This window comes from Puma concolor, chromosome B3, assembly GCF_028749965.1.
Source record: "Puma concolor isolate L17-30 chromosome B3, mPumCon1.1.hap2, whole genome shotgun sequence".
Classification (NCBI taxonomy): Eukaryota; Metazoa; Chordata; class Mammalia; order Carnivora; family Felidae; genus Puma; species Puma concolor.
In genome coordinates, this window is record NC_141672.1 from 109,124,516 (window position 1) to 109,136,429 (window position 11,914).

General features: G+C 45.1%; 1 protein-coding gene across 2 annotated transcripts in view; it reads right to left on the reverse strand.

Moving 5' to 3' along the window:
* PDCD7 (programmed cell death 7) overlaps positions 1-11,914 on the reverse strand; it is a 16,734-nt gene extending 4,820 nt beyond the window's left edge. For both annotated transcript variants that reach the window (XR_015252714.1, XM_025919921.2), the window contains exons 1-4: positions 11,001-11,914; positions 8,420-8,558; positions 1,887-2,123; positions 1,540-1,627 (exon numbers count right to left, since the gene is read on the reverse strand). Coding sequence is in view for 1 of the 2 variants with exons in the window: in XM_025919921.2 (XP_025775706.1) it covers positions 1,540-1,627; positions 1,887-2,123; positions 8,420-8,558; positions 11,001-11,867 (1,331 nt within the window). In the remaining variant the exon portion in view is untranslated. The remainder of the gene's footprint in view (positions 1-1,539; positions 1,628-1,886; positions 2,124-8,419; positions 8,559-11,000) is intronic.

Sequence of the window (11,914 nt, forward strand, 5' to 3'; positions counted from 1 at the left end):
GAAAAATCTAAGTCACTGACAGGTACATTCCCAGCTGAAGTCAAATAAGGTGACACTGTTTTCAGCCTCATATTGTAAAGTGTCCTTTTTGCAGTGTATTTAGTACTGCATTTTTCACATATTTGTGCTTTTATTGGTTATTTTGCTATTTAAGATGGCCCCTAAGTATACTGTTGCAGTACTAGCTAGAATGAGAAGGCTGGAATATGCCTTACAGAGAGTACATGTATATTAGAAAAGCTATGTTGAGGCAGGAGTTATAATGCTGTTAACTATGAGTTCAGTGTTAATGAATCGACAATATATATTAAACAAAGTGTTTTTTAAAAGAAATACACATAAAACAATGTTATGTATTGATTGGTTCATGAAAATGTTGTGGTCCGAGGCTCACAGGAACCAAACCCTGTATTTCCTTTAGGAACAGAATTTGGCATTCCCTAATTCAACACTGCAGCTTTTATAGAACATGACTACCGTGAATAATGAGAATCAACTGTACTTATATTTAAAAGCTACAACTTGGGGGTGCCTAGGTGGCTCAGTCAGTTAAGCGTCTGACTCTTGATATCAGCTCAGGTCATGATCTCACAGTCTGTGGGATAGAGCTCCACGTCTGTCTCTGCACTGACAGTGCAGAGCCTGCTAGGGATTCTCTCTCCCCGCACACCTCTCCCCCCGCCCCCCCCCCAACCCCAGTCTGCCCCTCCCCTGCTCTCAATAAATAAATAAAAGCTAAAACTTATATATTAACCAGAAATATACTTTTCCCAGAACACAAACTTGGTATGCTAATAACCATCATTAGAGCTTTGGAAGGAACCTGATAGATCACTTAGTTCAGTGATTGTCAAACCAGGCTTTGAGGACCACTAGGCCCCAAGCAGATGCTCTGGGGAATCTAGAAACAACAAAGTGCTTCCAGTCAATAACAGATTTAAACTGTCTACACCTACGGAACCCATTCATTCAAACTGTTTTACAAATGGATTTCTCAAAAGACTACCTTTGGGAAGAGCACTACTGCTAAAGTTTGAAGGCCACATTCCAGTCTACCATTTTCATTTTATAGGTGAGGAAAGTGAGACCCAGAAGAGTTGAAAACTCTACCCAGCTCATTAATAACTGCAGGTTAAGATGAGACCCCCTGTTCCTAGCTCTCTTGGCTTCAACCTGTAAGAACTCACAAGTCAGTTTGGGACTTAATCAGTCTCCACAGGCAAGTAGATAGGGAGTGTTTCTCTCCCTTGGTCTATTTAGCAGCAGAAGAGAATTAGGAAAAGGAAGCCGATGCTTTAAGTCAATGTAACAACTACAGCATGAGATAATACAAAGGGCAAGTCACACCTGAGTTTCAGTTTCTTCACCTGTTAAAAGAGTCATTTATTTCTCAAGGACTGAGGACTAAACAAGATTTATGTGGCATATAAACCCATACGGAACCTAAAAAAAGAAAAAGCAATACACCTCAACAAAATAAACACTGTAAGTGCTTCTTGCTATCTAAGGGGAAGGCGACATGAAGAGTGCCCCTCTGACCTTATCTGGATGAGTGCTGGCAGGGAGTGCTCAGCTTGGAGGTAATACTGTCGGAAGGGTTGCAGGAGGTGTGCAAGTGGGAACTCATCTGAAAAAGAAAAGGCACATTACCACATCATCATGTCTCATACCTAGAGGCAAGCTGAATGAACCTATGACTATGACAGTACAACAATGCGATCATATGTTTCATCTTTATCCATGATTTCCAGTACACAGTTCAGAATTTTAAGTCTCAAAGGTTTCATTTGCTGCCTACCACCTTAGTTTAGGTTGAGATCATCCATTAGGGAAAGAGCTGCCAATCTAGCATCTTCCTTTTCTCCACTGGTTACAAAAGAACTTACGCGGATCCCCAAATAACTTGGACTCAATTTCACGCTTCTGAAGTAAAATTTTCTCTTTTTCTTTCCTCTGTTTCTTTTCAAATTCTCTTTTCCTCTCTTCTTCTTGTTCTCCTTCCAACATAACTCTGAGGGCTCTCTCTTCAGCTTCGTATAATTCAGAGCGTTTTTTAATGAGTTTTCTTAGTCGCTGAAGATGATGCTCAAAAGTCTCATCTGCTGAGGCTGGAGGACAGACCCCTAGGAAGAGATCCAAACAGCATTTTAGATACAACTTTTTATCCCCAACATGTGTTCTACTGAGCAGACACAAAGTCCTACTTACGTTATGAATTTGCTTAGTTTATAAATTCTAACCAATCTTCAAGGCTCAATTTGATCTTGAGTCTCCAATTAATCTGACCTCACCCTGACTTTCTCTAAGTCCTCTCTTTGGATCATACCACTTAATCTTTGATTTTATTTCTAATGGTTTTGATCCTTTGGTTGGACAGAGAGCTCACTAAAGAGAGAAACTCTTATACTTCTTCATTGTGATATTCTCACAGCACAGGCTCCCAGACCAAGTAATAAACAATTTACCTTCTGACTGAATCTGAAGTTCTAGGAGAAGACACTTGGATAGTGAGGAAGAAATACATGTAACCAACCTACTAACCTCATAGTCTGCTGCTTAGTGTAGGATGACCAAATATTTCAGTTTGCCCAGTTTTAGTACTGAGAGCCCAGCGTCCTGGGAAACCTGGGATGGTTAGTCGCCCTGATTTAACTGTGAAGTCAGCTAAAAGGATGGCCAACACAGCTAGAGCCACAACTGTGAAAATTTGATTATAAACTAGTTATTAGGTGATACCAAAGAATTATTACTAATTTCATTATGTGTGACAGGGGCATCATAGTTGATTATGGGTATTTTATTTAGGTGTTCTATTTTTGTGCATGTGTGAAATTTTTCATAAAATTCCATAAGGAAAAATATTTTTTATATTTATATTTATTTTTTAAGGAAAATACCTTAAAATTTAATGAATACTTGAGTAGACTGCAGTTGTGCACTCACTAGCCACATGGCTGTGTGACATAAAAGCTGCTGGAGCTGCTAGGTGATTCATCCTAGAGTGACATGGGTGCAGTCCATCCTGTTAGTCCTTGCAAATGTATTTATTATGGGAGCATTTTAACAATACCGGATACCAGGAAGAAAAAAAATCAAATCCCACTAACATAATAAACCATTTTTATTTCCCCCATTGATTCTGCAGTCATTTTTGTCCATACATTATCAACTTCACATAGTTCAACATAGTATGTGTAACTTCTACAGCTCCAGGTCAATTCTCTACATTCTTTTCCAATCTTTATAATTATTTGTTTAATGGCTCTATCCTGTTTCATCAATTCAATGTACCATAATTTACTTAACAAGCTCCCTACTTCTGGACACTTAGGCTGTTCCAAATGTCCTGTTAGCATATACTGTTACAATCAATACTCCTGGGCACGTTACTTTTTTCCTTCTATCGATTATTTCTATATGATAAATTCTCAAGAGAAGAAATGTTCATGAGTACTTTCAAGACTGCCTAAATGTGGTAATAAACTGCTTCCTAAAAGAGTTGATCAAGGCCTTTGGAGGTCTGCTTCTTTTCTCCTTCAACCACTGCAACTAAGTGGTTATGGAATTAGCTCTCCTAGCCTCACTTCCATGGCTAACATTTCTCCAGATCATTTTCTCATGGCTGGCACTCATTCCCAACTAAGGAAACTCTACAACTCAAATCCAGCTTTTACTAAGTTGCCAAATATTTTCCAAATACACACAAAATTCTTACGCATGGAGAAGTTCAAGCTGTCACTACGTTGTTTCATAATAATTTCATGATTTTGTTTAATTTCTTTACCTAAACCAGGAACTGGCAAATTTTTCTGTAAAGGGCCAGACGGTACTAAAATCTGCCAGTATGGTGAAATTACAGACACTGCATCAGCCCCAAAGTGCCTCCAGATCCCATGAGGAGCAGTGGCCTGTTCCCATCTCAGGCTGCTAGGCCTGAACCACGAACCCACACATCCCTCACCCTTTCACTGATCACTTCTGATCACCATGACTTACTCCCTCAGAAATGGCAATCCTCACCCAGTCTTCCTCTTGGCCCCATGTACTGACACAGTCTAGTTAGTTCCTTCCACCTCCACCACTCACTCATCCAGTTCCTGCAGTTCCTACATACCAGTACCTTCTCCTTTTTTCCCCTTCAGCCACCCACACCTTAGGGCTTTGTCCAGTCTTTGAGCCTTGGAATGATCAAAAAACCCTGCTACCTCTGTCTTAAGCACAATTCTTTTCTTCCCAAACTAGGACTTTCTACCTTCCCAGTAGTCTTTTCTCCTTCTCCCCAGAGACTCTTGTCAGCCTCACTAAAAGTTCCAAATGAACGTATCCAAATCTACTCGCTTTTCTACTGGTCTTCATCAAAACTTGTGGTCACCCATAAAGCAAAACCCTAACAACCCTGTGCTCTGTGCTCACCTGCCAGCTGCAGAATACTCCTGCAAGTACTGATATTGTGGCCTAGTGCCAGTACAGAACTACATCAGCTGGGCCCACAGCACCTGCCTACACCCAAACTCCCATGGGTTTCTAGTTGGCTCCCACTCATTCTTCACAGCAGTTATTTCAAACCTTCACTGCTCTCCTAAAGCCTTTCTCTTCTACTGCCTCTCAGCAAACCATCCAGCCTATCTTAGAGAACACAGGCTAGCAGGCAGGACATCTCTTAACTTTCGGCCCCCGATTTCACTCATCTGCATTACTACCTCTCCTTGTCTCCTTCATTTTCTTTCTTTCTTTCTTTCTTTCTTTTTTTTTTAACGTTTATTTATTATTGAGAGACAGAGAAACAGAGCATGAGCATGGGAGGGGAGGACAGATGGAGAGACACAGAATCTGAAACAGGCTCCAGGCTCTAAGCTGTCAGCACAGAGCCCGATGCAGGGCTCGAACTCACAAACCACGAGACCATGACCTGAGGTGAAGTCGGATGCTTAACCGACTGAGCCACCCAGGCGCCCCCTCCTTCATTTTCATTCCAGTGGAGACAGATCCTTCTACACTTAATACCTCCACCTGGGACTGGAGTCTTCCTACCTTCTACAGGACTTTGAGCCATCAACTATCCTTCCTGTGTCTCTCTGACCCTCTCCCTCTACTCATTCCGCAATTATACATGTTCAAATTTTCCCCACAACCCTAAGGGTACCACCCCGCCCCTCCACACTACCACTCCACATATATTGATCTTGCTCACTCCTTTCTTCATTTTTTTTTGAAAGTGCAAATGAGCAAGGGCGGAGCGAGAGAGAGAAAGAATCCCATGAGGGGCAGAGAGAGAGGAAGAGAGAGAGAGAGAGAGAGAGAGAGAGAGAGAGAGAGAGAGAGAGAGAGAGAGAAGCAGGGCTCACCCATGGTGGGGCTCGGGCTCACTAACCATGAGATCATGACCTAAAGCTCAAGTCAGATGCTTAACTGACTGAGCCAACCAGGCAACTGCTCACTCCTTTCTTCAGAGGCAAACCTTTTTTTCTTTTTTTAAACTTTATTTTAATGTTTATTTACTTTTGAGAGAGACATAATGCGAGTGGGTTAGGGGCAGAGAGAGAGGGAGACACAGATCTGAAGCAGGATCCAGGCTCCAAGCTGTCAGCACAGAGCCTGACGCGGGGCTTGAACTCACAAGCTGTGAGATCACGATCTGAGCTGAAGTGGGATGCTCAACCAACTGTGCCACCCAGGTGCCCCACTCCCATTTTTTTTTTTAAAAGAGAATGCAAGCAGGGTAGAGGGACGGGGCGTGGGGGGGGGGGGGAGAGAGGGAGAGAGAGGGGAGAGAGAGGGAGAGAGAATGAATATCTTAAGCAGGCTCCACATCAACACAGAGCCTGACTCGGAGCTTGATCCAATAACCCTGGAATCATGACCTGAGCCAAAATCAAGAGTAGGATGCTCAACCAACTGAACCAGGTGAGCACCACAGGCAAACTTTTAATAAGTTGAATTCACTGTTTGCTTTTCTTAATCTCTTATTCCCTCTTTAATGTAGTCTAGTCTGGCTTCAACCCATACCATTTCACTGAAAAAATGCACCTAGCATAAGTCACTGATCATCTATTGGGTACTAATTCCCATGGATGTTTCTTTTCTTTTTTTTTTTTTTTTAACGTTTTTATTTATTTTTGAAGGAGAGAGACAGAGAGACAGAGCATGAGCAGGGGAGGAGCAGAGATAGAGGGAGACACAGAATCGGAAGCAGGCTCCAGGCTCTAAGCTGTCAGCACGGAGCCCGATGCGGGGCTCAAACTCACAAACTGTGAGATCACGACCTGACCGGAAGTGGGATGCTTAACCTACTGAGCCACTCAGGCACCCCTCCCATGGATGTCTCTTAATCTTTAGAAACGTCCTTCTTACAGATGAGGAAATCAAGGCAAAGAGAAGTTTAAGTAACCTGCCTGAGATTACACAATCTTTCTGAGCATTTGCGACTTTCCAGAAGGAGGCAGAGGACCTACCTTTTTCTCCTATCTCTCTGACCTCTCTTGTGGCCACCTGTTTATCCATCTTGATTTTTACATTCCCTAGGATTTTGTCTTTTTGGCCTCATCTCAGGCCACACAACTCTTTTAAGGTTATTCCTACTTGTGGCTACATGCTGATGAACAGGCACCTCAAACTCAACAGGTCCCAAACTGAACTTGTCAACACCAAGTATATTCCTCCTACTACTGCTGAGTTTCCCAAGTTGTTTATTTATACACGTGTATTCTCCCTCGCTCCTTTATTCATTTCTTAATGACCCATAGTTCACACTCCCATATTATCTGTGCCCAGACTATAACAGCCTTCTTAGTCTCTCTCCTTTCCTCCCTCCTTCCTAGATGCTGCAAACCTTTCTCTGCTCTGCCCACCAATCATTGTTGTCATTTCACTTTCTGCTTAAAACCTTTCATGGTTCCTCTCACCTTTAAGCATAGGTGAGAAGTCTAGTCTGGCCCATAAGACACTTTGCAATGTGGCCCTGCTTACTTACATATCCAACCTCATTCTCTCAGTACTTAGTTGGAGGTATATGCACCTTGAGAGAGAAGTATTAAGTATATAACGCAACTAGCTGCTTGTTACCAAATCATTTTACGCCCAAGCCCATTAACTCCACAGAGGCTGCTTATTTTTATAGATCACAATTCCTCCAAAATTTCCTCCTTCTTTTGGATGAAAGTGAGGAAGACTAAGAGTGAGAAATTATGCTAGTAAATTCACTTGGCAAAAGTTTACTGACCACTTACCTCACAGAGGACACAGGGTAGGGGAATATTAAATAATAGCCCTCAGGTTTTCATTCTCGTAAAAAAGAGGTAAGGCTAGACACAGTAGATGCAAACTCCCCTTTGACTCATGAATGTGCTATGGGGGTCATCTGAGGCCTGAATCTGAATCAACCGCTCTAAAGGCTGGCATGCAGAAACTTATCACTTAGCTAGTAAATGAGCTTGGCTGAATACATAATGATCACAACCCAATGAAACTTAATTACGAAGGGTCTGACTCACAGTTTTCATTTATATTTTAAGCCACACAGGGGAAATAATTTGCTACCATGGTACTTGCTAATTTGTGTACTCTCAAATATCCTTGGTGAATATTAACGGCCTATAGCCTACTAAATAAGGCAGTATGTGGTCCAAACCAGGTACAAGTGAGAAGGAGCAGGTCACCTCAGCCCATTTCTGGTAAGGATGGAGGATGCTGCATCTGTATTTAGTTTTGAAGAACAGTGAGAACTTAAAATGGCAAAGATGGGACTAAAGGCCCTCCACACAAATAGACTGGCAAAAGCAAAGATCAAGATAGGCAAATGTTCAAAGCACAACTAGGGAACTTCTAGAAAACCAGTGCTCCCTCTAGAGGCAAGAGGAAACCAATGAGATTTTCTGATCCAAAAGTGACAGCCATGTAAACTGAAAACATTCATGTACACTCTGCAAGGTGCTCCTTGCCCTATCCAACCATTCATAACTGTAAAAATATCAATGTTTCAGGTTTGAAATATATCCAAAGGAGCATGCCAAGTTTTCAACACCTTCTAAAGCAAAGTAAAGTAAACAGTAAATATAGGACAGCTTCTGCCTTGGCACATGGGCAAAGGTGACTAGCCATGCCAACCTCACTCAGAAAAGTGGCCAGGAATGCCTGGGGGTGGGGGAGGAGGGGATGATGAATCAAGGGAAAGGCAGTGCAGTGGGTTCCCACACCTGCCTCTCTTTTCAACCCTGTCAATCAAGATATGAACAATTTCTGAGGCTTCCTGCTTCAAAGATTCTGGGGTACTACTGACAAACTTTGTTACCTTACTGGGTGAAAATAATTATCAAACATTTTCCTTCAAAAATTTGGGGGAGGGAGGGCACTAGGATAAAGAAAGGGAAGGAGTGGGGCATGAGATGAATAAATCCAAGTAGAAATGCAAAGCCATGGTTACCCTTCCTTGCTGCTGCCTCTTTCCTGAGTTTCCTCAATTTCTCCAAGGCCCGAAGAATGTCCACCATTCTTTTGGTGTCTGCTTGTTTTTTCCTCACTTCAGATAAGACACCATCAGCAGCAGCTTTAAGTTCCTGCTCCTGGAAAAGAAAGAGAGTCTATGAAACCTAGTATTAGAAACAACCTCAAAGCAGAGAACAGCTGCCCAGCAGTGAGATTTCAGAGGATTAGGCAGTCTCAGGGATAAGAATTTCTATAGGATCTACATCCCAATTTCCTGGGCTATACACAACTGCTCTCCACACTGGTCCAGCCAAGGGGTTAATCTTCTCTGCAGCTTCCATGTGGGAGCTCATCTTTGTTTTTTCCTCAGAATTTCTCCAAGTGCAGTCCAAGGAACATCTGCATCCAACTTGCTTTAAGTTGGGGCTCTCTTGTTAGAAGTGCAGATTCCTGGACCCAAAGACTTAGATTAGAATGGAAGATAAGGAATGGGGTTGGAAAGGCCCAGGACTCTACAATTCTGTCAGTGACCCACAACACACATAGCTTGCACTCCAGTGTTCTAAAGTGCCAAGGATCTTGTGACATGACAGCCTTTCCAACACGGAACACCCCATCCTACTTGTTTTTGTTTTGTTTTGTTTTGTTTGAAATATACACCATTACCATCTTTATTTATTTTAATTTTGTTTTTTTTTTTAATTTACATCCAAATTAGTTAGCATATAGTGCAACAATGATTTCAGAAGTAGATTCCTTAGTACCCCTTACCCATTTAGCCCATCCCCCCTCCCTCAACCCCTCCAGCAACCCTCTGTTTGTTCTCCATATTTATGAGTCTCTTCTGTTTTGTCCCCCTCCCTGTTTTTATATTATTTTTGTTTCCCTTCCCTTATGGTCATCTGTTTTATCTCTTAAAGTCCTCATATGAGTGAAGTCATATGATTTTTGTCTTTCTCTAATTTCACTTAGCATAATACCCTCCAGTTCCATCTATGTAGTTGCAAACGGCAAGATTTCATAAGACCCTATCCTACTCTTAAGTTGGTTCACAAGTAGACGAAATAACTCTGGTTCTTTAAACCACCACTCACAGGACCCTGTCTCCAACCCCCTCATTGTGGGTGGTAAGAAAGATCCTTTTGCCTAAAGCTCTCAACCCGTGTATCAAGTAAGTGCCTGTAATTCCACCAATACCACCACATCATACAGACATCATACAGTTTCCTTCTTCTGCTTGTACCACTCTCTGCCTGGAACTGCACCTGTTGCTTTCACTTGGCTTTGACATTTCCTTCAAGACTCAGGTCAGAGGTCCCCTCATCCACAAAGCCTTCCCTTACCCTGTTTCCCAACAGACTGGATATTCCTTCTCTGGGTTCCAATAGCACTTACAGTTGAAACCCTAACACATACCATGCTGTATAGACATGGTCCCCATGAGGCTCTAAGCCCCTCAAGGACAAGCACTATATCCTAATCGTCCCTATCACCAGCACCCAGCAGTGGGTCTGGCACATAATGGGTTCTTATTAAATGTCTGTGAAACTGATACAAACTCCTTAGATTACAGTGCTGCCTCCAAGTATTCTCCTTAAAAGTACTGATATTCCTGGAGGTGTGAAGACAAAGTTTGCCATCACTACATTTCTGGAAGGAGTTATATCAGAATCTAGGCAGTAACAGACACAAGGAGTATGAGAAGGAGAAAATACTAACTAGTTGTAGAGTGAAGGGACAGGGGAAGCACCTACAGGCACTCAGAAGTAATGAGAATGCCTTAAACAACTATCTGACCAATTTCCAGTTTCACTCTGGCCCCTACTTAAGAGCTTAAGATCAAGAGGCTTTGGAATCAGCCAATCTGGACTCAAATCAGGAGCAAAACAGCTAGGAACCAGTTGTGTGATTGTTGGCAAGTTAACTTCTCTAGGCCTCAATTTCCTAATCTGTAAAATGGCTTACCTTTCAGGGTTGTTACAAGGATTAAAGATCTGGTATATGCAAGGAATTTAGAGCAGCATCTAGTATTTGGCAAGTGCTCAAAAACACCATTGTTTAACTGGGGGGGGGGGGGAGGGGGAAGGGCGGGGGTTGGAAATACCTGGTTTAAAACTCCTAAACAAAGGGATCCTGCAGAAGTCATCACTATAGCCCCATCAGTCAACTAGAGTATATGTTCCTTGCGTCAAGGCCCCACGTGTTCTAGATTTTGTATTCTTAAAATCAGCCAGACCAGTACAAGAAGCAAGGACACAGATTCTTGTTTGCCTTGAATGTTAGTAAGCGGACAGAACGTTGTAATAGGAGGCAGGGCGTCCGTCATCCCTGTAACGCCATTGTGTAATCCTATACTTTGTGTTTACACAACTCGCGGTGCACCTGGAGCATTTGTGTTTTGTATTATACAACATTAACAGGCAATCAGTATAGGGATACGATGTCGGAAATGCTGGCTATCTTTTAATTTACGGCTGAGGAAAAAGGCTTAGCTGTAGGAAACGACAGCGCAAAACCTCACGGCCCTTCAGGTTCCAGACTTGAACTACCCCCAGCCTCCGCACATCTGCCGCTCTTACCCGCTTCTTCTCCTCCACCTCCTGCACGCACTTGACCCTCCAGAGGTCAATCTCCTGCTCGCGCTCCGCTGCTCGCGCGGCCTCCGCCTCCCGCTCGGCCTCGCGTTCCCGAGCCCTCTCGCGAAGCCGAAGCCGGCGGCGCCGGACCCTCTCCAGCCTCCGCCGTGCCTCACCCACATAGGCGGCCTGGGTCAGCAGCTGTAGTCTCTCGGCCAGTTCGGCGCGCAACGGCGCAGCCTGGGCATGCAACAGTACCCAGGCCGCGCCGTCAGCCTCGGCCTCGCGCAGGGCCTGGCCCAGGTCGCGCAGCCGTCGCACCAGGCGCAGAGCCCCGCGCAACCGCGCGCGCACTTCGCCCAGGCTGGGCCCGGCGGGCGCGCGTGGAGGGAGTGGGCAGCCCGCCCGCCGCGGGGTTCCGAACACCGCCTCTAGCCACTGCCGGTCGCGCAGGCGCTGCAAGGCCGCGTCCCCGAGTACGTCGGACGGCGGCGGCGCCTCAGGCCAACGGGGGCTCCACGGCGGCCCCGGGCCTGGCGGCGGCGGCCGTGGCCGCTCACCAGCGTCAGTCCCCGGGAAGGGCCGGCACTGGGGCGGCGGCGGAGGCAGCGGCGGTGGCGGCACCGGGTAGTAGACGCCGCCGCCGCCACCGCCGCGAGAGGCTTCCCCGGGGGCCCGGGGCTGCAGAGCCAGCGGGGGCTGGAGGAAGGGGGCGGAGGCCCCCGGAAAGGGGCCGGGCCGCTGGGGAAGAGGCGGCGGGAAAGCCGGGGAGGGCAGCGGCGGTGGCGGACAGCCGAAGGGAGCGGGAGGCGGCGGCTGCGGGGGCGGCGGGCCTGGGCGACCTGGGGCGAAAAAGGGCGGCAGAGCCATGTCCACGACGAAGGGAGTCAGAGAAGTGACAGGAATTTGAGTGGTTC